This window comes from Colletotrichum higginsianum, chromosome 8, assembly GCF_001672515.1.
Source record: "Colletotrichum higginsianum IMI 349063 chromosome 8, whole genome shotgun sequence".
In the NCBI taxonomy this organism is placed as follows: domain Eukaryota; kingdom Fungi; phylum Ascomycota; class Sordariomycetes; order Glomerellales; family Glomerellaceae; genus Colletotrichum; species Colletotrichum higginsianum.
The window spans coordinates 4295981-4322283 of record NC_030960.1 but is presented as its reverse complement, the minus strand read 5'-3'; the positions used below and the strand labels follow the sequence as shown (position 1 = coordinate 4322283).

The following is a 26303-nucleotide window of genomic DNA, read 5'->3' as shown; positions in this document are numbered from 1 at the left end:
TGAGGGCGCGAGTGAGTGAGGGTAAGAGTGCGTTGAGTAGGTAGGTAGGTAGGTAGATAGGTACTCTGTACCGGTATGAGTGAGCTCATGCCGCTATCGCTCGGGCGGAGGGGCGATTTGCAGCGGCAAACTCCACTGTGATTGCTGCACAGCTTCCGAATCGGGGCCTTATCGGCACCGCGGCTTTTGCATCATCGCCCGGTGGGTTTCTGGCCCGGTGCGATGGTGTCACATCAACCGGGATTATGCTCCTTGACACCGTTGCTCGGCTATCGATACAGCTGCATTGGGGGGGGGCTTTGGCTCGGCTGTTTGGCTGATTGCAGGATAGCTTCGAATGGGGGGTGTTTCCGCCCGCTTCGGGATAAGAGAAATGGACCAGCAGACGGGATGATAGAGGTGATTGAGGAATGGAGATACGGCAAACGATAACCGTCTATCTATCTAACGAGTACAGACGGAATTGAAGATATCCAACAATGGCTCGGTCCGCTTGCTTGAACGCCGCCAGAAATGCTCTCATGTATGGGAATGCCACAATTCAGAGCCAAGATACCACCCACACGCACATCTAAGCGCTTTCACTCTCGCGCCCACCAACTCAGCAGTCAGTCGGTCATCCAGTCACCCTCCCTATCTACTTCCTCTTCTTCGCGCCGTCCAGTCGCGTCCGCACGCCTCGCAACAGCGCCCACGCGACGAGCCGGTAGACGACGACGCACCCCGCCAGAGCCGCCATGTTCACGTTCGGATCCACGTTGAACTTGTACAGGTTCAGCACGTCCTCGCCCGTCTCGACGGGACACCGCCCGTCCGGCAGCCTTTGCGCGTCGGTGCACGTAAACGTCACCGACTCGAGGCTGTACGGCGCCAGCGCCCGCGTCGCGTACCGGATCGGCGACAGGTAGTTAAAGATCTTGAACAGCTGCGGCATGTCGATGGACAGGATACCGGCCATTGTGTTGGCCACCGACATGATGACCGACGTTAGGTTGACGGCGAAGCCCGTGTGGTTGAAGAGCGTGTTGAACATGATGCCCACCGACTCACCGCACGACACCACTCCGAAGCACGAGAAAACGCACACGAAGTACATGGGCGCCGTCCGCGGGAACCCCACCGCCAGGTTCGCCAGAACCCCGAAGACGAGGCAGCTGATGATCTCGAACGGCAGCTCCAGCACCGAGTACGCCGCCAGGAACGCCTCGACGCTGTACACGCCGTCGTCGTCCTCGCGGTAAAAGACGTCACGCTCCGCCGGGTACACGGCCACGTTCTGCAGCATGCCCACGAAGTAAAAGGCCCCGACCTCCTGCACGAAGCCCATGCGGTTCTGCACAGAGTAGAAGTCGTTTTTGAGCGGCGAGAAGAAGAGCGCGAGGACAGCGCCGAGGCCCACCACCTGCATGATGCGCGCGAGGAGCAACGGCGGCTGCCGACGGAAGTTTATAAGGCCGCGGTGGAGGAGGAGCGGGAACGCCGTGACGAAGGACGCGCGCTTGCGGACGAGGGCGCCCAGCTCGGCTGGCGTCGCGAGGTTCGCCTTGTTGAAGGACTTGCGTGGGCCTGCCACGACGCCGGGACGCTCGCCCGACATTCTCGCGATTGCGTCCTGGGCTGCTGGCGGCGGCGCCCCTGCTGTGGTCTCGGTTTGTCGGATGCTCGCTTCCTCCTCTTCGATACCGGACAGCCGACCAGTGCCAGTCTTTTCGTCCGTGGTCTCGTACGGCGCTGTCTCGATCTCTCTCTGCCACGCTTCCACCAGCTTCCTGACCTTCTCGCGGCTCTCGGCCTCCCTCGTCTCATGCTGCAGGTCGATCGTGATGAGATCGAGCGCAAAGTCGGCCGGGTTGCTGTGCGTAGGACATTCGAATCCCTGCCGCTGGAAGTAGGCCAGCATGGCCCCGGCCGGCCCGGCGTAGGCGGGGGAGCCGCCTCGGGCGAGAAGCAGCACGTTGCCGAAGTGCTTGAACAGATCGGATCGCGCCTGGTGGATTGTCAGGATGAGTGTGCGGCCCTCGTTGGCGAGACCCTGCAGCACCTCCATGATGGAATTGGCCGTGAACGCATCGAGGCCGCTGGTCGGCTCGTCGAGCAGCAGGACGCGCGGGTCACTAAGGAGCTGCACGGCGATGGTGACTCGTCGCTTCTCGCCTCCCGAGATGCCCTTGACAAGCTCGTTCCCGACCAGGTTGTCTGCGCAGTCCTTGAGGCCCATCTTCAACAGCACCTCTTCGGCCCGTCTGTGCTTCTCATCCTTGCTCATGTGGGACGGCAGCCGCAGCCCGGCCGAGAACCTGAGTGTCTCGCGCACAGTGAGCGACGGCAGAAGTGCGTCGTCATCTTGACAGACGTACGAGCACACGGATCGGACGACCGAGTTGGACGGCAAGGCGCCGTTGAAGGTGAGCTTCCCGGACGGGAGGTATCGCGTGCTGATGCTGTTGTGGAGTCGCAGAGCCATGGCGTTGAGGAGCGACGTCTTGCCGCTGCCGGACGGCCCCATGATGATGTTCAGCTTGCCCGCATGGAACGTTGTGTTGACGGGGTTGAGGATCGTCTTGGTCGCCAACTTCTTTCCTGAGGGCGCCCTCTTGTCCAACGCCAGCCCAAAGTCATCCAGTCCCACGTCGATGGTGCGCACCTCGGAGATGGACCGCGCCTTCATCTTCTCCTTTCCGGCCGATAGATCCGTGTCCGAGTTCCTCGCCCGCGCAATCGTCATCTCCTGCTTGATGTATTGAAGCCCGACGGCCGACAATGCGCAGAAGAAGACGACAAAGGCCACCAGGACGACAATGGGCCTCCAGATCCAGTTGTCCGGGAAGCCGAGGGAATTCATCACGAAGCGGCCGGTATACTGTACGCACTCTGGGTTCGATATACCGCCTTCGAGCGGGCAGTCATAAAAGCTTCCTTCAAACTCGTTGCCGCAGTATGCACCAAAGGAGTAGAACTGAAATGTGTTAGAATTGGGGGGTGTTCCAGGCGTCGTCGGTCACATTCGCTCGTGATACTCACCGAATATGTGATCCACTTCAGCCAGCGCACGTAGATTGGGATGGAATTCGCCTGGATGAACATGCCGCAAGCCATGCTCTGCAGAGTGAAGACCATGTTCGCAATCAGACTCGCACCTGGAAAGTTCCTCGATGCCGCGACGCAGGTTATCGCGCAGGTGACGGAGATGTAATGGGTGATCAGCGTGATGGCGAAGAAGATAAAGAACTGGCTGGCGTCCGCTTCGAAGCCGCCCATGAAGTAGAAGATGACGGAGAACAGAAACGGGACGGGTAGGTCTTCGGTGAACAGGCGGGCCAGGCGACGGGAGAGGAGAAACGGGACTGCGTCGACGCAGGATTCGCTGTGCTCGCGATCAAAGGTCGGGATGTCGACAGTAAGCCGGTAGACCTCAAACATGAGCGTCAGGTATCCCTGGAGACCCGTGGCGGTGTAGAGGGCGCCCTGCCGGGACCGAATGCCAGAGAGGTCTTTCGGCAAGTCGTAGAAGATGTATCCCGTCACGACAGACATGAGGATGGCCTCGACAATGGACGCTAACATGCCCATCGGGTCACGGTACGTGACTTTGAACGTCCTGTCAGTCAGGACTCGGATCTGTCGGCCGTAGGTGGCGTGCTTGTTGGTCTCAGATTTTGCGCCTCGCCCTCGTCTTGGCAGAGTCTGGACGGCCTTCTCTGACGGTTCAAACCTCTTGCCACTTTCTTGAACCCACGCAGTCTTGAGTTGGTTGACCCGCGCCGCTGTCTCTTCCTCAAGCTCGGGCGTGCGGTTGTCGATGGCGGCGACGTCAATGAGGAACTCGGCCGGGTTGACGAACGGCGGCAACCTGAAGCCCATGGCCTCGAACCACGGCACACAGTCGCTGGCCGGGCCCGAGTACACGGGGCTTCCCTTGGTGAGGATAATGAGGCTGTCAAAGAGATCCCAAATCTCCGACCGCGGCTGGTGTATGGTCGTGATGACCGTTCTGCCCTTGGTCGCCAGCCTCTTCAGCGTGCGTACAAGCTGGAAGGCACTCGTCGCGTCCAGGCCGGTTGTCGGTTCGTCGAGGAACAGAACCGACGGGTTCGCCAGCAGCTGAACGCCGATGCTGACCCTCCTCTTCTCGCCGCCGGAGCACCCTCGGTGCTGACTGTTTCCTATCCTTGTGTTGGCGCATTCCTTTAGTCCCAGTTCGAGAATGACCTCCTCGACGATGCGCATTCGTTCCTCTGCTGTCGTGGGCGGCGGCAACCTCAGATCGGCAGAATACCGCAGCGTTTCTCGCACAGTCAGAGTGGGGAGGAGGATGTCCTGCTGCATGACATAGGCATGCCGCGCATTGTGAATGCCCTCGTTGCCGTTGAAGGTGATGGAGCCGCCTTGGGCTAGGCGGGCGCTGATCATGCGTTCCGACATGGTGTTCAGCAGTGTCGTCTTCCCGGACCCGCTGCCGCCAATGATGGCCGTTAGTGTTCCGGGCCGCAAGGAAGCGTCGACATGGTGCAAGAGAGTCTTGGAGCTCGGTTTGGGGTTAAACTTGGCCTTTGCCAACTCCGGATAGGTTGCAGGGTCGAGCCATGAGGGCGAGGTGTCAACAGTGACGGCCAAACTGCGGATCTGGACGTCAACGGACTCGACATCATCAAGCGAGATGTGGCCGGCGCCAGACAGCGAGAAGCGGCCCGGACCGATACGATCTGCTGGCGTAATCGGATCCATTGAGGTATCGACGGAGCTGGGGCGGTCGATCTTCTCCACGTCGAGGACAACGGGTTGGCCGTGAGGCGTACTTTTTGGCGTTTTGAAGCCGGCGCTGTCGTGGTCAGGCCGTGCCATGACGAGCAGAGGCGACGGCGCAGCAGAGACGCTGGCCGGTGTGCTGGTCACTCTTTTTTTTGTCTCTCTTACGGCCGCAAGGCGTGCATGCTGTTCGTCATTAAGATGCTGACCGTCGGGATGAGATACTGAGGTTTACAGACAGCTTTGCGTAGGATATCAGAGTGAGAATGTGTTATCGGCGATGCGCCGAAAAGTTCGAGAATACCACCGGTGGAAGATGACGAGGAATCCCCGCCTAGGAGTGGGTGGCGGCGGCGTGGCACCACGAGCGGGAATCCGGCGCGGATCCTGCAGCCGTGTCTGTCTCACGCGGTTGGTGAATGAGACGGCAGGCGATCAAGTATGAACCGTTGATACGGGAATCGCAATGGGTGACGCCTGAGCAAGATGCCTTGTTCGACTAGACGAGAACCAGCAAGGAAAGACGTGGTGGCGTAGGACAGACGGCGATGGCACCGAGACAATACTTAAACGGCTGATGATGGCAGGTGTGTGAACGGGGAGTCCAGATGCACCTCTCGGATCGTCATGCAGAAGGAAACACCACAAGAACACAGCTCGAGCAGTCGGGAGCGACAGCGATAATCAAATAAAGAGAAAAGATGACAAGCGCCTGCGCCGGCGCCTGTTTTGGTTGACTCCCATGCCGCCGCGTGCTCTGTTGTGGATCGGTTGGCTTTGTTGGCCGATGGATGCATCCTCATGGTATCGAGGACCCCCCTCCTCCACTAGGCCCCTTTTGCCCCATCAAATGCCCTCCTTTCGCTATGCTCCAAGTTCGAGTGTTGCGCTGCTTGGCCGCGCTGGGTGGGTTCATTTGTGGTGGTGGTGTTTTGGGACATCGGGCAGCTCAGTGACGGTTATGGCGAGGCAAGCCCGTGATCAGATGCAGTTAGCTGCACCTGTCCCCTGCACAGTCATGATCTGCTCCCCATGCAAGTTCACAGATCCCTGCGCCCGGGTCCGCTCATCAAACCGAGTTGATTGCAGCATGCAACATGATGGCAGCGGAAGGCCAACAGCATTTGCGCCAGTCTAGTCGGTCTGGAGGCTTCGCAACTTGTGGCTGTAGAAGAGGTGGAAAACAAGACAATGCTCAGGGAGCGTATTTGCGGTAATCTCGACAAGCTTGGCAAACTGCCACGAGAAGCCAAGCGTGGCTCGGATGGACTCGACGCTTCGACTGGTGCTTCTGGTGCGCCGCCATGTGGACGGGGATCAAAGATGACAGGAGTCAAGGACAGTTTTGGGGGAGCATGTCTGTTTAGTCAGACCGTCCAGCGACGGATGAGGTTAGGCGTAGTCCGTTATGGTCGTATGTGACGGGCCACTGGGGGCGGCCATGGCAAGATATGGTGGAATCCCAAGCTGACGGGACTGGGGGCGGGGTTGGGTTGACAGACGGCCATTCCGGGCTCACTCATCGAGAGCTGCCGTCCAGAATGATCGGAACCCGCCTCTCTTCTCTCATTGGCACGGTCGGGTCGCCGATGTTTCGAAGCACACGCACTGGTGGTCGCGCCCCGGCCGAGCGAATCGGGGGTGGATGTCGTCGCAAAATCTTACACCAACTGCACCATCCGTCAGTTCTCGTCTGCCCGCCCCCAGCCCATCCAATTCGAAAGAGAGGGAGGAGAAAAACTGTGCCAAATCTCGAACAATGTCCATGTCGAAGTGGATGCATAGGATACGATGACGGGTTGTCGTGACATGGTTATCCGAATGAATAGAGAGAAAGCATGTTCATTGGACATTGTCGGCCAGGAAGAGGGGAGAATAGTGATCCCAGCTTTTCAAGGGACCGACCCCACCGGCTGTTCTCGCTTATGGCATCTCGCTTAGAGGCTTTCGGTACGTACCCACCGGCGCCGAAGGGAGACCTCGCTTATTTCGTATCATTCGGTTAACGGCCTCGCCTCGAGAGTTTTGGCTCGCTTGGGCGGAAGAAGTGGAGCATCACGGCGGCAGCAAAGGGGGGGTCCCGTATCCCGTGTTCCGAGGGACCTAGGAGCATTTCCGGTTTCTGGACGGAAATCCGCCACTGAGATTTGGTCGACAGCAATCTCATCATTTTGATAACATTCTCTTAATTTCACGCAATTTTTCATCTAGACCACGAATATCTTGTTTCCTAGAACACAGGAGCCGCAGCAGGTCCCACGGGCACTCTGCTTGCGTTCGTCCCCGCTTGGTGACAGAGCTTGGGTCCATACCGAGCCGGGTAGTCCACACGGCTATGCATCGTCGCCCAATTGTCCCACAGCAACAGGTCTCCCTCTTCTTCCGGCGGGATCAGGATGTACTCAGGCTTCAGAATACGCAGCTGTATGTCGAGCAAAATACGCCGAACTTCGACGACGTCGTCGACTACCCTGACTTCGTCGCCTGGGCTCCTCCTGATGAAGAGCTTCCTGGCTGCGTTGGCTTGCACTTGAAAACACTTCCGTCCTGTGGCGGGATTGACCCAAACCATCGGGTACTGTTCCCCTTGTCAGCACCTCTTGATATCGGGACCCAAAGCGCCTTCTCGTGGCTCCACGGACGAGTGTCTCTCACTTACTCGTCTGATCTTGGCCTCGTCGGGCCTCAGTCCCTTCAATTCGTCTTCGTTGAGCTCCTTGCCCTGGCTGACAATCCCGAGTCCCGTCGGGAAAAACTTGCACTTCCGGTTCCACTCGTACGGGAACGCGGCGTACTCTACCCAGCTATTATCGGCCATCTGCCGTTCATCTTCCGTCATGAGCTCCTCGTAGAGCTGCGAGCAGCAAAAGAACGGCGTGAGCCCCGGAGCGGACTTCATGCTCAGTCCAGATCCGTTGTCCCACTGGATCGTCACGTCCGGTCCTCGGGGCAGCCGGATCACACGAAACGCCGTGAACAGAGGCGGCTCCCGGTTGTACAGCGGGGCATCAAAGTGCCAGCCCTGGAACCGAGTGTGTCCGCCCTCCAGCTCCTCGGGGCCCAACGTCGGGTAGTGATTCTCATACGAGAAGGACTTGTTGAGATTCAAGTCCTTCAACCCGTAGTGTTCCTTGCCCTGGTAGCCCTTGCCAATGACATGGACGTTCTCGACACCGGGAACGCCCGTCACTCCTCTTGCTTTCTTAACGGGACAAAATCAGAAAAATCCGACCAAGTGAAACTGTCGTATCGTTTCTCACGTACAAGGATACCTCCTCCGTCAGGGTGGAAGTCTGCCATGAAGATTTCTGGGCTCTGTGGCCCTGCCTCGGGGTCAAGCCTGGTAACCAGTTCCCATTGCTTGGCAGGCTCGAGGTTTCGCTGTCCCTTGACGATGACAAACTTGTGGTTCCAAACAACATTTTTAAGGCGCTGGAGGTCTTTGTCTACAGGAACCTCGTCAGCAAGAAAACGCTATACGAGTCAAAGGGACCAGAAACTCGCCCGAGACATTGTTGATATCCAGGTTCGTGATTTTCGCCCCAAACTAGAAAATATCAGCACTTGATCATCTGATGGGGGAAGTAACTAGATTCCAAATCCTCAATGCTTACTTTGACCCTTTTGCCCGGTTCAAGCTTCAACGGTTCGACGTTGAAGCTCATGGCGGTGCGGCACGTCTGGGCAATCTTCCTACTTTGCCGGGAGAGCTTTTGTGGTGAAATGACGACCATGGAATGATCAAGCCCCCTTTCTCTCAGCGTAAGCTTGCTGGCTCGTCGAGAAGCTAGGGAGCAAGAGGCTTTGTGAGAGTTTCATAAATCGTATCGTACTTTTCCGAGACATGCTGGATGAACATCGACTCTACAGGTGCTGGATCGGCCTGGACAGCCTCCTGGCTTATCCACGTCAGCAACCATCGTAAGCTCATTTCGGTAATGGAAGCCGCGAGAAAATTGCCAAGAAACTCAATGTAAATCGCGTATAGGTACCAATTTATTAGGGGGGTCATCCCGTCGTAGTTTACCTTTTGCGGAAGAAGTCTATGAACTTGTCACCCACGAGACGGAAGCTCGGCATGGTGTGGCACTGCCTTAACTGACTGCCGTTACGAAAACTTGTGAGAAGGTTTCGAGTTTATGGTTACTCTTTGCCTACGATGTAAGCTCATGCCGAGAGTTCATTTGTACGACGTAAATCGATCAAGCTTCGATCTGTCACACACACCTTCCCACGATCAACGCGCTCGCATAGCAGCATAGTTTCCCCATAAAACCTTATATGTGCACTCCCGATAGTATAGTTTGGTGTATGTTTACTGAGGATTCTGGTGATTTGTCAATCCGATTATCGGGCTCGGCAATACCGGCTCTGGAGCTCTGACTTGCTGACGACCACAAAGGCTAAAATGAAAAATACTGCCCACTTTGGGCGCTGTGGACATGCTGCCATATGGGAGCCAAACTCAAAAGTTTGACGCAAACCTGCCCCCGAGTCCACACCCCCCAGCTCAAAGGGGATTCAGGCCTGTCCCATGGACAGTGTACTGACTCCGAGTTGTCCCTCAATCGTCCCTTCTTTTCCAATGGTAACTCTCGGCCTGACCAAGCAATCTCCTGGCCCGCTCTCGTCTCCGACAAGCACCATCTCGCAAGGTTCTGCGAAGAGACCCAAGCTTGCAGAACATTCGACTAAACCATTCAGTCGTTCTGGATGCTTCTTCGAATTTTTGATAACAGACATGAACCTATGGGCTGGAGCATTCGACAGCAAACCTTTGCTGAGGCGTGCCAGTTATGCGCCAGGTAGTTCAGCTGCGTAACTCCCTGGCAACCGATACAGCTGCCACACGTAGGGTCCCAAATACTCTGAGATATGGTCTCACAGTGAGTCCATTGTTCACGACTCACATCTCAGCAGGCGGCCTGGTTTTCGACCTGACTTCTAGTTCTATCCTAAGTGCGGCTGTTTCTTTCTAATCAACACCTTGGCATTTCTGTCCATAACCACAGCCATTCCCCAGTAGCTAGTCTTGGGCCTTTCTCCAGACTTGATTCTTATATCGTAATTAAGTAAAAGGTGTGCAAGAACAATCTTCATCTCCGCCACAGCAAAGAACCGGCCCGGGCAGGAATGAGCCCCGTGGCCGAAAGGCAGGTTATCAGGACCAGTGGTGGCTGCCAGATACTTGTTCGGAGAGCCTTCGTTTTCTCGCAATTTGCTGAAGCGAAAGCCGTCGTAGGCGGCTGTGTCGGTGTTATGTTGCACTTCCGATGATCTATGAGCGTGGTACATGTCGAAGTAGACGGTAGTGTCTTTGGGCACCACAGACCCATCGTCCAAGGCTAACGGTGACGTCGTGATACGGCCCATGGCAACTACAAAACAACGTTAACGGCTGGCAAACCGCCTCAAGGGTTTAGAGGAAATATTACCTAGAAATGGCGCGTAGTTCCTGGCGGATTCTCTCAGCAAACTGTCCATCTTCGACATCCTCCTCAACATCCCCATGTCCCAGCGACCCGTGGGCAATGCCGAAGTGACCGAGATCAGCTCTTCGTGAAGGGCAGTAGCATAATCCGGCGTTGAAGCAATGTCAAAAACGGCGTTCGTCAAAGCCTGGGCCACTGTATCTGACCCAGCAAGAGCCGCACGAAGTTGCGTTCTCGCAAGGTGCCAAGAGTCCTCGGCTCGAGCTTGTCCAAGTCGTTTGCGAACAAAGTCCATCAGAGAATGGCCTCTAGCTGCCTCCATGTCGCTCTCGTGCATCAATGGTTGCAACATGTCAGCCACTCGTTGTCGCCTGGCATTGAACCCAATGCGCCGGAAGATGAAGGGGTGAACGATTGGCCGAAGCCACGGATGCCAACCATTGAGTGCGTCAAACGCTCGCCGAAGATCACTAGAGTAGTTGTAGGCAATCTCTTGCCACTCTTCGTTCCTTGATAAATGATTCCCCACGAAAGCGACAGCGTTCATGATGGTGACAATGCGCTTGATAAAGACAAAGGCTGTCACCTCTTTCCATTCTTCGCCGGCGTCAAAATGCAAATTCTTGTCAAACGCATAAGTCACTTCCTCTTGCATGATAGGAACGAGATCCCGCAAATGACGCGTAAGATCGACCTGAATGGCGTGAAACAGCTCTGGCATAGGAGTGCCCAGATCGGTGTATTGGCCCAGGCCGCGGCGACATACTTCTTTATCTGCGGAAAGTAGTGACTCTGGGGCTGACTTGAGCTTGTTGATCAGTTTGTGCGGCAGTATGACGATGGGAGGCTCAGACGGAAGTGCAAACGCCTTGCCCAGATACTGATGGAGGTAACTGGTAAGTAAAGATATTTCTCTACGACTTCCTCAAGAGTTACAAGAAACTCACCAATTGTCGACCCTCACCTAGCGCTGATCGGAAGTCTGTGTCCGTCTTCTTCCCAACAACTGGTAGAGTCAGCCTTTGCCGTGCTTTTTGGTTCCTAATCACCCGGACTACTGCTCCGAGCAGCAAAGCAGGGATCACGAGACCGCCGAAGGAAAAGAGTTGCTCCCACAGAAAACTGCCAGAATTCCCGATGATTGTGTTATCGGCCATGGTTGTAGTAGAGCACAAAGGCATCAGGATGTATCTCTGATGGTCGAAATGGGCCAGCGACGGTTATGCACACTGAGCGTTACCAAGGGTGTTTTGCGTTGGAGGAACGTCGATAGTTTGTCTCGATTTCCGATTGCTTCTGCCAGCCGAAGTATCAGTGGGCGGAGGTTTAATGCAATGGCCAAGTGGGTGGAGATTAAAACTCTGTATAGGTGCTGCCCAATAGGATATTTACGCTTACATGTAACATCATATCAGGTGCTAATGCAGGTGAGAGTTTAACCTTATGGATGAGCTCTGATTCCTCGTAACCAGGACCTCTTAGTGTGAACGACCACACTTCGTTAAAGTGGCAAGGCACACTTTCCGCAGGCGGGATGAACTCCGGACATGGGTTCCTAAAGATAAACAGCCGGTATCCGAAAAGCTCGCTTTCGGAATACACCCTAGAGTCACCCTGGTTTCGTGTGGAAGGTTCCGTACAGATACGTTAGAGCGCTTGGTATAAACTCGTGCCGAAGCTTAGCTGCAGTGGAGATGTAGGTGTGTCCACTAACCTTAATTAGATGCCAGTTCCATGCCGCAACCTTGACATGTCCGCCTACGGTTTATGTGAATATTTTTTATCCCAGTCGACTTCAGTGTCGAACAACAATTGAGCACTGTGTTCATGCGAATGAAACTTGAACAAGTCATTTATAAGTTCTCTGGCCTACAATCACATCACATGGAGTTTAGCATTCGGCCTATGATGAGGTGGGGTACACACCATCAAACAGGATTCGCCGTCTGACAGGCTGGTCAGGCAGCGGTTGGGATATCATCAACTTACATCACGAGGCGTTCGGCATGATAGATCGATTTTGGGGTGTCTCCAGCCCTGATGCATGCAGTGTTTCCACGGATTGCGGAGCTCCAGCTTCCCATCGAGTGCGACGGGACCTCGTTTTTTGTCAAGGGACAGGTTTCCCAACCAAAAACATTACCAAGGAATCCTAGTCTAACCAGAGTCATGAATCAGCGATTATGGTGTAAAGCTTGAATTTTTTAAACCTAAGGGAAGTGAGGTCCATTCGCCCCCGATGGGACATGTGCTACCCATGCTGGCGGTTGTTTGCTCATCTAGAACCATGCCCAGCTACATTGTACCACCCGTTTCAGTCTTTGGTAACAGCGGTTGCAACTTGCTTAACCTCTCGAACTTGTGTTTGTGGGACAGAGCCCTAAATCAGTAGAAGCTAAATGGAATGGAAAGCAGCGTCAGCGAGGTAGTATTTCCAGTCAAGACTTCCCATATCACCAAGGCCGGTACCAGTATTGACCAGTCGCCGAGCTATTCGATGGTGACGAAGTAGGGGGGTGTAACTGCTCCAGCTTTCAGATGTTAAGGACATGTCTCCGCTAGGTACATGATCCAGAGGGAGCGAAACCGCTCCCGAAGCCTAAATGAAAGATGAAAAACAGAACGACAATCGCAAAGCCGGTCGGAGCTCTCATGCTCACTAACGTTCTTTGCAACCACCGCGTTCTCATCGACAGTTGTATCTTTCATGAATCATGAAGAACTTTGTAGGTGGTGATGATAGGGTGTGTATTACATTGAATTGATTCAAGGACAAGGGTGGCACACATGTATGCAGTTTGAGTGGAATTCTATTCGAACGCCGGTGGTTCATTTGTGTGTTGTTCTCACTCAGGGTCTCAAAACTCACTATCGTCCGGACAGGACAACTAGGCCGCGTCCTACATCGTTCACCCTTCTAGACAACCAAAGCAACACTTTCAGACTCTGATCGTCTCTGAAGCTACCCATGCTATCTGGAATAGACTCTCTGGTCGTACAGCCGTTCTGGTCGAAGTCTGGCGGGAATGGTTTCACTTGAGCCCCGGTAAATCTAATCTCGAGGCATCACCAGACCATAAAGATGATTGACCCATGTATATAAGAGGCAACTGTCAAACGGCTCACCACGGACCTAACAAGCTTAGTTCAAGCGCATTCCAAGTCAAACTTGTTGCCAAGGAGACAGCCCACGCCATATCACCATGCATCAAAACTATCCTCACTCGGTCCGAAACCAATGCGAATGGAACCCCGCGTCACCCCGTTACTACACTAGAGAACAAGACACTAGAGAAAAGCTTGTACTGCGACAAGTTCGTGGAATTCCGGGCCACATCAACTACTACCTAACTTTTTGCGTTAAACTCCGATATACCATGCCGGATGCCGAAGCGGAGTTGAGAGCTCGCGGAGCCTGGGTCTCGCTCCGATGCATGCAGCCTTCTATTGGAACCTTCTCGGAAGGCGATCATATGAAGGTCTCGGTTCTTGAACCCGGCAGTGTGGATGCGTGGACCTCCGATACCTTTTTCGTCCATGCATCCGCTGAATCGGCGCTTGCCCTGTCCTCGACATTGCAACCAACCACTGGGATGGCGTTGCATTTCCTTCCTCGGACCAAGGAGGTGATCATGTGTGCCTCTCACGAAAAGATCGACGGTCATGGCATGGTCATGCTGCTTGACCAACTTTGCAACTTGATGGCGTTTCCATCCCCACCAATGTTCGAAGACCAAGCTGGACGACTTTCTCCTCCCTTGGATGTAGCTGCGGAGATAGGAAGCGCCTCCCTAGAAATGTGGAATTGGACTGCGGATGTGTTGAAAGAGTGGAAGGCTCGAGCAGCTCATCCCTTGTTCATGACCACAGATCGACCAGGTCCTGCTGTCAGCGAAGTCAACACCGCCCTTTTGACTCTCTCAGAGAATGATTCGGCGGCAATTTCCAGATCAGCAGCCTTAGACAGCGTATCTGTAAACGATCTGATGAATGGTGCATTGATAATGGCAGTAAAACAACATGGCAGGTTTGAGACGGGCAACTGGTTGGGTGGGATTGTCAAAGACGCCAGACCATTGTGCAAGCATCCCTTCAACACCAGGCAGCATGCAGCGGCGGTATACTTTGTTACATGTCCAGCATATGTCGAAAACCCAAAGTCCATACTGGATGCCGCCAGGCAAATCCGGGACCAGCGACTTGCGTTCCAGCAGAACCCAGAAGCGCTCCGAATCGTGCAGCCTATCCTCGGCATCACGAGTGTAGGGGGCAACCAGAACCAGAGCCGAAGCCAGCGCCCGCAGAAAACTTCTCAAGCACAAGTGGAGTATAGTGGGCTGGGAAGGTTAGATGGGCTGTTGGGGCAGGTCCACGGCGACATAGAGATCTTTGACCTTTGGATGACTGTTGGCCATTGCACAGAAGCCATCGGGGTGTACTGTTATGCGATCCGTGGACAAGTCAGATTTACACTGAGCTATAATCCCGGATTCCACAGCCAGGAAAGCATAAACTCATTCCTTCGCGTCTTGGAAACCTTGATCAAGGGCGCCATTGCGGCAAGAGGGCAAACACATTAGCTGTTGACACAACATTTGGACTTAACTACATTCGCTTAGTAACACTGAGTTCGGTCAGCTTTACGTTTCATAATAACTCTACTCAGGAGATGACACCCTTTATGATTCGTTCGGAAATTCAGCGAGCCATTTTGAGTACTTGTTCTGGAACACGTGCAAAGCCGACTGATCCGTCAAGGTCCGGCTGTAAGCTGCTCATGGGCTGTTACAAAAGGTAACCCAGCATGACTAAAATCTAACGCTTTAGCGCTATTGTAATGACTCAGGTCGATAGATGGAGGCAATGGAAATTAGCCTGGACTGTTTTGTATTGTCTGTCTATTGCTGACAAGGAGCAATGCCACAGATCCAGACACCCGCTCTTGCTTTCTAGGCCACTGACAATTATTGAACCCACGGCAGTGCCTTGATTCCCTTCAAATAATGTACGGGGGAGTCCATCATCTAAAAACCTGATGTTTTGAACTAGGCAGCATCACTTGCACACCTAAAAACGATGGGGCTATCATTCAATACCAGCCCTACTGTCATCGAGGGGGTTGCGATCGCCCACCTACCTCAGAGGATTAATCTATCATCAGCTTTACTTTCACCTAAGAGCCTTAACTATTCTGATATTGTTGCGTTCATTATAGGAGCTGTGAGTGGAACTGTTGCTCCTGTTATTTCGCTTTCTTACTCGATACGACAGCTTCTGTCCGGATTGATCTACTCGGTTATCTACAACTTATATCTTAGTCCAATTGCTACTGTCCCAGGCCCATTGACAGCAAAATTATCACCAGTAGGTAACTTGATACACATGTATCGCAAGGGCATGTTGTTAGACGATGCTGACACTTGTTGCCGCTGTATAGCTATGGTTGATGCGCGCTGTGCGTTCCCAGCGCCTTAATCATGACATTCAAAAGCTTCACCAGAAATATGGTAAATCACCAGCATCCAAGTCCAACAGAACAACAACTAATCTAGGTAGGCCCTGTTGTCAGACTGTCGCCGAACGAGGTCTCCTTTGCTACGATTGAAGCCCAAAACGCCATTCATAGACCCGGAGCTTCGGCCAAGCAAAACTTGTTCTTCACTAAAGACGGAACTCTGGAGGCGATGATGGGCAAGATAATCTGGCCTGCGACAAACCTACTCACAGCCACTGTGCCCGAGGACCATCAACGGTTGAAAAGAGCCTTGCAATCAGCGTTTACTGATCGTGCGTTACATTGCCAGGAGCCGATTCAGCAACGTCATACGGATCATTTGGTGAACCAAATTAAACAAGCATCCCACAGGGATGGTATCATAAACTTGACACCTTATTTGTCTCTGACGATATGGAACATCGTCAGTGATTTGTCCTTCGGAGAGCCTTTACTGGAAGATCAGCTTGGTATGACGATTGCCTTTTGCTAGAAGCTATAGGGGCTCATTGAAGGCATGGCTCACATAGTCCACAGGAAAGTTCGAGCGACTCAAAACGGCATTTTGTATGGCTAGCCCGTTACTCGAAGCTCTCCAAGTCCTACTAGCTGTACCGGGGGCTCAGGCTCTAGTTCAAGCCTGGGTTGGCATAGTGCCACTCCTCTTCTGGCTCCCGACCAATATTCTGCCATCTTCCACACTGCGAAAGTGAGTTGACCATTTCCCCATCTGGTTGACTCTTCTAACAAGTTTCCATTCGCAATAGAAGATATGAACGCCAAGACAAAAACGAGGACTTTCTAACCGCAATCATGAGATGTAGGGAGCTGGGCATCCGACTAACAGACAAGGAGCTTCAGAGCAATGCATCTCTCCTCGTGTTAGTAGCGCTTCGTCCGAGAGACCTCGCTTATTTGCTAATCAGCCTGCAGCATGGTTGGATACGACACTACTGCAACTTCACTGTCCGCTACTATGAACTTGTTATTGCGCCACCCGAAGCGATTAGCAGAACTTAAAGAAGAGCTTCAGCAGCATTACCCTTCAGCTGCTGACATGGACGCAACATCTTTGGGCCAGCTCCCAATGCTCAATGGTTGTATACAAGAGGCACTTCGCTTATTCCCTCCTGCAAACGGCAAAGGCACCAATCGGACATCACCAGGTGTCAGCATCGATGGCGTTTATATCCCTCAAGGCATAAATGTCTCTGCGGATATGTATACCATTCAGAGATCTTCATTGTACTGGACTCGGCCAGATGCGTTTTGTCCGGAGCGTTGGTTCAACAATGGCCCCGGCACAGAGTTTGCCAACGACATCCGCTCTTCACATTGCCCGTTTCTCCTCGGCCCGCGAATGTGCATTGGGCGAGCTGTGGCACTACAGTCTATGAGGATGGTACTTGCAAAAATTGTGCACTCGTTCGAACTGCAAGCTGCCGAGACGTACAATTGGGAAACTGATGTTTCCAGCTCATATCTTTGGACAGGATACAGGTGCATGGCTCGAGTTGCACATGGCCAGACCATGCCTTAAAGAAGAGAAAAGGAGACAATTAGCTTACCAGAGACTTATTTGAGGGTATGGATTTCTTGGGTCTGGTAATCCATTCAAGTCTCCAAATGTAAAAGATATGAATTAGCCAGTTATCCTTAGAAATTGACGAGTTTTGGCTTTCGTGCGTATAATTTTTCAAGGGCAATTTTTAATTAAATAGGTTTCCCATGTTGTCTTTGAGAGAGACTGCCATGATGATCTCAGCAGGGGTCTTGAGCAAGTTTTGCATCATGGTAGAAACCAGAAAGAGCATGACCGTCAGTTGGCTTGCTCCGGAATGGCCGTCTGATTTTTTGAAAATGATTATATTGTTTCTTGCTGTGAGATATGTGTCTAAATATGTTTTGCAGAAGGAGTTAGAATTAATGTACATGCATAGTGAGCGGATCAACATAGTGAGCGGATCACTTTCCCCTTCTTTCTTACCTTTCCTCCTTACAACAACTTTCCTCTACGCACGACTATGGAATCCTCCTCAAATGAAAGCCGCATTATTCTTGCACTTAAAGCTATCCAAAAAGACCCAAAACTATCCGTACGAAAAGCAGCCTCTATCTACAAGATCCCATTCTCAACCCTTAACTACCGACGCATCGGACGACTACCACGACAAGAAACGCGATCGAAATCAATGAAGATGACTGAGCTAGAAGAAACAGTGATTCTTGAACGAGTTATTGACCTAATCGATCGAGGATTTCCACCGCGACTTGACGACGTACGAGATATGGCTGATTGCCTCCTTGACGAACGCGACGCGACGCGTGTTGGACCCCGATGGGCAGAGAACTTCGTACGACGTCAACCACAACTAAAGACGCGTTTTCGACGTAGAATCGACTATCAGAGGGCATTAGCTGAGGATCCTGCAATTGTGCAGGCCTGGTTTGCCCTCGTACGAAACACAATCGCAAAGTACGGAATCCACGATGACGATATCTACAATTTTGATGAGACAGGCTTCTTGATGGGAATGCTGTCGCACGCAAAGGTTGTTACAACTTCCGACCGTAAGGGAAGGCCTCGTACGAAGCAGCCTGGCAATCGCGAATGGGTTTCTGTCATTCAGGGCGTATGTGCAGATGGCTGGGCGCTGCCTCCGTACGTCATCGTCAAGGGCAAATATCACCTCCTCTCGTGGTATACCAATGGCCAATTCCCACCCCAATGGCGCGTCCACCCTAGCGAAAATGGATGGACTACAAATGAGATTGGCCTAGATTGGCTACAGCATTTTGAAAAGTGCACAAAGTCTCGTACGAAGGGTGCTTTCCGGCTCCTAATCCTTGATGGCCACAACAGCCACAAGTCCACCAAGTTTGACGATTACTGCAAGGAACACAGCATTATTGCTCTTTGCATGCCTCCCCATTCATCGCACGAGCTCCAGCCTCTTGATGTTGGCTGTTTTAGTCCACTAAAGGCGTCGTACGGCAAGGAAATTGAGAAAATGATGCGGATGCAGATTACGCACATTACTAAGGACGATTTCTTTCCTGCCTTTAAGGCAGCCTTTTTTACTTCAATGGGTGAAGAAAACGTACGAGCTGGCTTTAGACAGGCTGGCCTTGTCCCTTTTAACCCAGAAGTAGTTATTTCCCGGCTGGATTTCAAGCCAAAGACGCCAACACCATCCAACTCACGCCCAAGCAGCCAGGGCTCCTGGGACCCAAAGACACCAACTACAGCACATGACGCCGTACGAAGCTCTGCATCACTTAAGAAAAGGATTACTAGTCATCAACATAGCTCACCAACCCATTTGTACGAAGTAGTTGACTTGCAGGCTAAAGGTATTAGCAAGTTAGCACACAAACTAGCTCTTGTTGAAGCTGAGTGCCGTGGGCTTCGTACGGCAAATGAGATACTAAGCAAGCGTCGGAGGGCTAAAAAAACCCAACTACGTCTTGGAGGGTCCCTTAATGCAGCTGAAGCAGAGGCAATCCGGGTAGAGAAGGGTATTGTTGATGCTGGAGGCGAAAATGTGCGTCAGGAGGGAGCTCGTACAGAGGGGGGTGAATTGCGCGGTCGGCGATGTGGCAATTGCGGAAAGACTGGACATAACGTACGAACATGTCAGGTAGTTTGGGAGACCTCTGAAGAAGAGGATGATAAGTAGTTTTAATTGATTTCGTACGATGCTGCTGAATTAACTTACAATAATAGTAGGAAGGTAGAGAAAGGTGATCCGCTCACTATGTTGATCCGCTCACTATGCATGTACGTTACAGAAGAAAGGAAGCAGATTACGAGCCATTTAGACCACGTTGTCTATCAGTCTTCCAGATGGCATCAGAAACAAAACTTCCGGTCGAACAATCTGTGTATTTCTAGCCTCCTAAAATCATTGAGGAACAGCTTCTACTTGTCTTACATCTTAACAGTCCGTGTCTCGTATTTGTTCCTTTTGGTCCGTACAGAATTTACTGTCCAGGATTGTAGTCAGGGTGTGTTCTCTGGTAGTTCCTAATGATGTTCATGACACCATCAGGAGCTGGCACAGACTTCACGCCATGAGGTTTTCGAACATCCGTTTCAGTCATGTCTTTAACTGCTCTTTCATTGTGCTCTTCCATCACGGTCTCGAAGTCCCAGCATTGACGCCAGATGTTTGTGTCGGCGATGGGTCGATTGAATTCTTCCATCCAGCGATAGAGGTATACACCAGGATCCCCCGAGCACGTCAAGTGCTCAAAAAGGATCATGATACAGTGCGCTGTATGATAAGCATGGAATGGATTGTCATCAGTACCGTTGGGGTAGTAATGGTCGCGGTAAACTGCCTTCCGAATGTAGTCCAAACAGTGAATGTTGTGGTAGACTGCGGACTTGGCCATGTACGTGGTCTCCCCATCGATCTTGTAATTGTCAGGCATCGGAACAACTACAGAGGGGTCTTTTCTCATGGCTCTGATGTCTGACTCTTTGACGGGAAAGAGATATTCAGCTGTAACGCGCTCCCATGCCTTGTCGACCTCCTCGCTAGGCTCAGCGCGCCAAATCTCGAGCCCTCCCATGCCATACTGAGCATAACTTTTGCGAGGGACCAACGGGATTTGAATTTGATCCAACAAAGGTGCTTGATGTCTCAGTTTATGCTCCAAAAAGGATGACGACCACCTACAGTGCATTGAAACATCCTTCAAGCGGGCGTTGAAGCGATGAGAATGACGCCAAGCAAGAAAAAGGCTTCCGACTCCAATTTGGAAGAGCAAAAAGCTCACAATGAACACTGGACTTTTCATTGCTAACTTCAAGTTGCCAAGGAAACCTCGAGTTCGAGCTTCATTCTTGTGACAAGAAAGTTCCTTTTCCATCAAGGGTAGGTCGGAGTCGTTGCTGGACCGATCGCCATGGTCATTTCTATCTGATTCAGCCATTGGAAGCGAGTGGTACTTTTGGCTCGAGGTTTTGGATTTGATAAACTTGAACATCATAGGAGGAAATCTCACACAGTAAGGGAGAGATAAAACTATGCGTGTAAAGTGATGTCTGGTGAGTAGTGCTGGTATCAGAGGTAATTGCAGAGAACAGATGAGCAAATATGATGGAAAGAAATTCCCAAAGCCTCAAATTCCATGGTCTGCAGTTTCGGATTTGGCTAATGACCGAATCCGAGCATACGTGCAACCTTGTGATATTAGCTTTTCGTTCGACGTTTTGACTTTACTTCAAGTCTTTGGTAGTTTCAACATGTAGCTGTCTGCGTCTTCCACTCTCTGCTGATGCAAGCCTTAAGCGCCCAACAGAACAAACGAGTATTGATCATGGGCTATCAGCACGAGTCAGCTCGGCGGCCCAAGATAGAAGCCTGTCTCCTTCGCTGACAGGTAGGCGTCGTGATTTTAACTTCAGGAAGCTGTAGCCTTTCCCGGGGATGGGGGTGGTCTTTCATTTGAGCTTTCCAACTTCCAAGGGCCAGGGACTGACAATTGACTTTTTAGCACGCTAAAGCAGATAGTCGAATTTCATCTGATACTCCCACTCGAGCATGGCAAGCAACATCACAGGCTTTGATGTTCCTCGCAAGAGACAGACCGGCATGTAGAGGTACTCACTGTGTTTGCATGACACGGAGGTCTCAGTCTTAAGGTTGGAATCGCGTGAGTTTAACGATGTATGTCATACAACCCAGAACCGCAGCAATGCCAGTTATCTTCATAAGGTTTACTTGGACACTCTAGAATTGCCTTTCTTCGGCTCGTGTGGGATCACGACCATTGTAGCATTTGCAAGGGATAGCAATCGTGAACTCTGATACCGATTCTGTCTGTTGAATGATCTGGATAAACACTCGGAAGGTGCTTAGAATGTACCCTGGCATTTTGGCGTCCTCGCCCTGGCTGGTAGTCGACAGAGTATCTGTGGTATCAATCTTTGGATCACATTACATTGGCTTGTCATTCAACATCTCGCGGTCTGCATAGAATCTGTCCTCCCCTCAGTATTGCATCGACATCACAAATCATCAGTCCTCAACAAGCGTTGACAATATGATGTCTTGGATTATCACACTCAGTGTTCGTGCCGCTATCTACCTATTGGGATTAGTAAGTAGCTCAGTCCCGAATCTCCTCACACTGTTCTAGTGAGAAATCAGACCTGACGTCAGCAGGGTCTTGCATACCTCGTTGGATCATCCATTTACAATCTTTTCTTCCACCCGCTCGCTAGATTTCCAGGTGAGGTTGTCTGCCAGTGCCGTTATGATGCTTTGAGAACTAATCAACGGCAGGCCCAATATCTGGCCGTGCCCAAGATCTTTGGGTGTCCCGTCAATGGTAGGTTCTGTCAAACTGAAGATAACTTCCGTATTCTCACCAGTATTAGGATCTCGGGTAACTGGCCTTGGGAAGTGGAGGCCCTACATGCCAAATATGGTGACATCGTGCGGATTGGTCCGAACGAGTTATCCTGCGTCCATCCTCAATCAATCAAGGACATTTATGGACAACCAAACATCAACCACCCCCAGTTCTTCCGCAAATTTACCACTTTCTATAAACAATCGGATGTTGGTGGGTCAATAGGTACAGAGGTTGACCCTCATGTCCATCAAGGCATTAGAAAGCGGCTAGCTCCTGGATTCAGCGCCTCTGCCCTTCGCAAACAAGGAGACATCATTGTCCGTCATATCGATTCCCTCCTGTACCAGATCTCGAAACAAGGGAATACCCAGCAGGGGATGAACATGAGTCAATGGTTCATGTGGCTTGCTTTTGACGTGATTGCGGATCTCTCCTTTGGCGAGGAGCTTGGCACAATCGAGATAGGCAAGACACTGCTAGACTGGAGCGCTTTGCATGAAATCGAAGCTGACCGTCATGACCTAGGCGAAGGAAACTACTGGATGCACATGCTGGCTAACAGTGGTTTCCAGATTGCCCTAGGCTACGTGGTCCGTCGACGATGGAAGGCTTTCCAAGACCTCGTGAGGTATTGCCTCGTGAATGAGAAAAGCAAGAGGATGCGCAACAAGTACCTCGCCAACGCCCGCCAGGCGGCTTCTCAGCGACTTCAGAGGGGTGCAGACGTCGATCGTTTCGATTTCTTCAGTCATCTACTGCGTGAAAAGGCCCCAGAAGCCAACATTGAATTCTTCGCCTCGCAGGGTAGCACATTGGTTGCTGCTGGAACTGAAACGACATCCACCTTCATGTCCGCGCTCACGTACCATCTCTTGCAGCAGCCTGACTGCCTGAAGCACCTTCAGGATGAGTTACACTGCACGTTCCGACAGCACAGTGAGATCGACGGTGAATCTACAAAGCCACTGAAGTATCTCAATGCGGTGATAGAAGAGGGGATGCGCATTTTCAACCCTGCAGCCTTTGGGTTGCCTAGGGTTAGTCCAGGAGCTAATGTTACTGGAGAATGGATTCCGAAAGGGGTAAGTCTGTTGCTGTCTTGACCTTTTTCTCCTATGTCTCTGGATTAATGGAAAACAGACGGTTATAGCCACGGCAACTCATGTAACTTCTCGTGACGAGAGATGGTTCTGTAAAGCGAAAGAGTTCCATCCGGAAAGATGGCTTCCCGCGGATCACCCATGCTACGATGCTACATTCGAAAATGACCAAAAAGAGGCTTCAAAGCCGTTCTCCATCGGCCCAAGGTCTTGCATTGGTATCCACTTGTCTTACATAGAGGTACGAATATGTATTGCAAAGTTGGCCTGGAGCTTTGACTGGGAACAGGTCAACAAAAGCGAAGATTTCGTCAGAGATGCGCGCTTGTTAGGTCTTTGGAAGGCTTCTCCGTTCCACGTGCGTTATCGTCCGTTCCATGGGTTCCAAGTCTGAAGCCACCTAAAAAGTTCAAGGCGTTATTGGATGGTTTCTGCCTTCTGTTTCCGCTGCTTGCTTTCGAATTCGGGTTACGGGGCAGTGGCAGTAGCCTTTGTTCAATTTACACTTCATGGAAGCTGAGTCGTCTTATTTGTAGATTGTCAAGAAGAAGATGAAGTGGGAATCAATACAATTCAGAAAGATTGAAACGTGAGAGGTTTCTCTTGATGCAAAGCGCTCGCTCTACTGGCTGTGTGGTGCTCTCGTCTGTTGTTAACCGACACACAGTCCCTTGGCTTCTTTTCTACTTTCTTCCTCCCGGAGAGTGCAGCTGGTATATGCGCTCGCCCAGCTACCGCTGACCGCAAAGACTCAGTGCAAAGTTGTGTTGATGCAGTCAGGGGATTTTAAAAACCAAGTATCTGTGTGTTCATTCTGTTCCTCAAGATCGACTTTTCGAAATCTAACTACAAAGTTACATCCCTAACACTAAGTCTACTGAGGAGAATTCGCATGACCGGATTCGTCTCTCCGAACCGTTCCTCCAGATCACTGATCTTCTCCTCCATCGCAGCCTCGAGCTCTTGCAATTTCTTCAACGTCAAGGCCATGGCGTCCGAACTCTTAAGGAGTCCCAACATGTAGCGCTTCGTCTCGTGTGGGAGACGTGCAGACTCGGCCGAGCCGCCTTTAGCAGCATTCGCGGTCTGTTGCCTGAAGATACCCATGATCAGGTCCTGATACTCCGGGTTCTGCCGCAGAACTAGAATCATGGGGTAAGACATCTTCCCCTCATCCAGGTCCTCACAAAACCCCTTCAGGTCGGAGTACTCGCTTGAGTTGAGATTCATGAAGTCATCCCTGATCTGGAAGAACCTACCGAGCAGGCGGCACATTTCATCCAAGAGCTGCGCAACTTTGTCATTGGCAACAACGGATCTCGCGTGGAACATTAATCTGGTAAGCAGTCGGAACATGGCGCCGGTCTTGCTGTCCACCATCGCGAAGTACTCTTTTTCCGTAGGAATTTGCAGGTGGAATTTCCAATAGAGGTCCCAGCTTTGTCCGATGAACAAGCATTCGAGCTCGCCGAGAAGAGTTCCAAGACAAGCGGGGTTTGATAGTGTTTGGGCCTGCTGAACAGCTTGTACAAACATGTAGTTTGCGGTATTGATAGACTGAGCCCTTCCGAAGACCATGTGAGTTGCTGGCAAGCCTCTCCGAAGTGGCGAATCGTCTTCAATATCGTCCAGAATAAGCGATGAGTTGTGGAGCAGGTCGATGATGTTCTTGATTCGATCGAGTGAAGCGTTGTCGACGAGAAGCCATTGGTCAAGTGCTTCAGCCATTAAATGCCTCAGTCCTTTAGATGGCATTGAGCGTATATACTGGCAGGGCGCCCGCAGAGGACTGTCGCTAAGCCTTTGTGGCTGTTCATCACAGCCACTGATGGTGGTGAAGCTGAGAACTTCGGAGAGTGTCATTTCCGTTGTAGGAGATGATTTCTGTGACATGGAGCTTGAAGTAGTTGCCCCTGGCGACGTGGCGCAATCGTCTTCAACGGTGTCCTCAGATGAAACGGAAAGCCTCCGCCCGATAGGATCAAGGGGAGCATCTTGATCGCGCCAAGAATGGTGTCGAGGGCAATTCGCACACCAGTAGTGATTCCCAGCAGTGATGACGCCGCATACTTCAATGTATTTCTTGAGATCCGCGCCAACGTTGGGGTTCTGGCTGTAGAACTCGGTCTTGAGCCGTAGGTATTCGGCTTCGTAAGCCAGTATCCGGTCGCGTACCGCTTCTCTGGCTTCATGCATTGCTAGCCCGTGTGTTCTCATAAAGAGATGCACGGCATTTACAATTCTAGATTCTTCAGCCTGTTGAGCCTGCCGCCACTCTCTGTCCCAACTCCAGTAGTCGTTTGTTAGGACGAGAGCGGACTCTGCAGCTGCAAAAAGGGGCCGGATCCTTGTCTTGTCAGAGTCAGACACGTCCATCGCCATGCCAAACTCCACCATGCTCCAGAAAGCCCTACCGCCATTTCAGTTAATGCTTGACGATCTGACGACATCGAAGTCTTGACTTACTCCATCCCGCCGTTTAGATTTCTGAAAACGAGGTATTCATCAAGAGTTTCAATCTCGTTGACGTCACGGCGTTCCATGACATCAAGCCACTTGGACCGATAGGTGTTGATCATACGCAAAGCGCGTGGACGATCAATATTCATTGCTTCAAGAAGACATTTGGAAATGTACTTCTTCATCTTCATGGATCGATCAAGTGCCTTAGGTCCCTGGTGGGGAGCTATGGCACTGATCTCCATAGCTTGGCTGAGGTTGTTGTGCTCCTTGAGAGCCTCCTCATACGTGAGATCATCACAAAGGTCTGCGTCACCTGATTAGTTTTAATGCATGAACATAGTAAGCACACTTACCATCATGGATGTTTCCCATATTGGCGAGATAGGTGATGACACCCAAGCGCTCAGGGAGCGATTCAGGGAAAATGAAGGCACCCCAATTGCCAACCGGACTCCACGAAGAGCCCGACTTCCGCTCCCATCCATCACCGACATGTGAGCCCCAATCCTGAATCGAAAGCTTTGTTGCTTCATCAGCCAGGTCGTTCCGCTGGTGAATGCGAATGGCAAGACTAGTAAAGCAGCCTGTAGACAAAGCCACTTCACGGTCAATATCAACCGAATATTTCCAGATGTCATCCATGGTAATTTGAGATATTGTGCAATTGGATAGGAAGAATTCTAAATGCCTAGTAATCAT

General features: G+C 51.8%; 9 protein-coding genes across 9 annotated transcripts; 4 read left to right on the top strand and 5 right to left on the bottom strand.

Annotated features, from left to right (window-relative positions):
- Window positions 1-637: 637 nt before the first annotated feature.
- Window positions 638-4842, bottom strand: CH63R_12259 (ABC transporter; the record flags this gene model as incomplete). The annotated part of the gene is made up of 2 exons (XM_018307233.1): window positions 638-2956; window positions 3022-4842. 2 exons carry the CDS (start codon window positions 4840-4842, stop codon window positions 638-640), a joined length of 4140 nt encoding a protein of 1379 aa, XP_018154074.1.
- Window positions 4843-6976: 2134 nt separating this feature from the next.
- On the bottom strand, window positions 6977-8480 carry CH63R_12258 (Alpha-ketoglutarate dependent xanthine dioxygenase; the record flags this gene model as incomplete). The annotated part of the gene is made up of 5 exons (XM_018307232.1): window positions 6977-7324; window positions 7406-7948; window positions 8011-8202; window positions 8240-8293; window positions 8361-8480. 5 exons carry the CDS (start codon window positions 8478-8480, stop codon window positions 6977-6979), a joined length of 1257 nt encoding a protein of 418 aa, XP_018154073.1.
- Window positions 8481-9696: 1216 nt separating this feature from the next.
- On the bottom strand, window positions 9697-11359 carry CH63R_12257 (Alpha-ketoglutarate dependent xanthine dioxygenase; the record flags this gene model as incomplete). Its single annotated transcript, XM_018307231.1, has 3 exons — window positions 9697-10124; window positions 10182-11058; window positions 11126-11359. The coding sequence occupies 3 exons, from the start codon at window positions 11357-11359 to the stop codon at window positions 9697-9699; spliced, it is 1539 nt and encodes a 512-aa protein (XP_018154072.1).
- A 2022-nt stretch (window positions 11360-13381) lies between these two features.
- On the top strand, window positions 13382-15052 carry CH63R_12256 (Benzoate 4-monooxygenase cytochrome P450; the record flags this gene model as incomplete). The annotated part of the gene is made up of 3 exons (XM_018307230.1): window positions 13382-14584; window positions 14677-14972; window positions 15025-15052. 3 exons carry the CDS (start codon window positions 13382-13384, stop codon window positions 15050-15052), a joined length of 1527 nt encoding a protein of 508 aa, XP_018154071.1.
- A 603-nt stretch (window positions 15053-15655) lies between these two features.
- On the top strand, window positions 15656-16385 carry CH63R_12255 (Benzoate 4-monooxygenase cytochrome P450; the record flags this gene model as incomplete). The annotated part of the gene is made up of 3 exons (XM_018307229.1): window positions 15656-15685; window positions 15731-16142; window positions 16210-16385. 3 exons carry the CDS (start codon window positions 15656-15658, stop codon window positions 16383-16385), a joined length of 618 nt encoding a protein of 205 aa, XP_018154070.1.
- Window positions 16386-16485: 100 nt separating this feature from the next.
- On the top strand, window positions 16486-17212 carry CH63R_12254 (Benzoate 4-monooxygenase cytochrome P450; the record flags this gene model as incomplete). Its single annotated transcript, XM_018307228.1, has 2 exons — window positions 16486-16553; window positions 16606-17212. The coding sequence occupies 2 exons, from the start codon at window positions 16486-16488 to the stop codon at window positions 17210-17212; spliced, it is 675 nt and encodes a 224-aa protein (XP_018154069.1).
- Window positions 17213-19656: 2444 nt separating this feature from the next.
- CH63R_12253 (Dopa 4,5-dioxygenase) lies at window positions 19657-20667 on the bottom strand (the record flags this gene model as incomplete). Its single annotated transcript, XM_018307227.1, has 2 exons — window positions 19657-20312; window positions 20358-20667. The coding sequence occupies 2 exons, from the start codon at window positions 20665-20667 to the stop codon at window positions 19657-19659; spliced, it is 966 nt and encodes a 321-aa protein (XP_018154068.1).
- A 1059-nt stretch (window positions 20668-21726) lies between these two features.
- Window positions 21727-23535, top strand: CH63R_12252 (Cytochrome P40 monooxygenase; the record flags this gene model as incomplete). The annotated part of the gene is made up of 3 exons (XM_018307226.1): window positions 21727-21783; window positions 21969-23123; window positions 23182-23535. The coding sequence occupies 3 exons, from the start codon at window positions 21727-21729 to the stop codon at window positions 23533-23535; spliced, it is 1566 nt and encodes a 521-aa protein (XP_018154067.1).
- A 452-nt stretch (window positions 23536-23987) lies between these two features.
- Window positions 23988-26303, bottom strand: CH63R_12251 (Geranylgeranyl pyrophosphate synthase; the record flags this gene model as incomplete). Its single annotated transcript, XM_018307225.1, has 3 exons — window positions 23988-25551; window positions 25608-25908; window positions 25958-26303. The coding sequence occupies 3 exons, from the start codon at window positions 26301-26303 to the stop codon at window positions 23988-23990; spliced, it is 2211 nt and encodes a 736-aa protein (XP_018154066.1).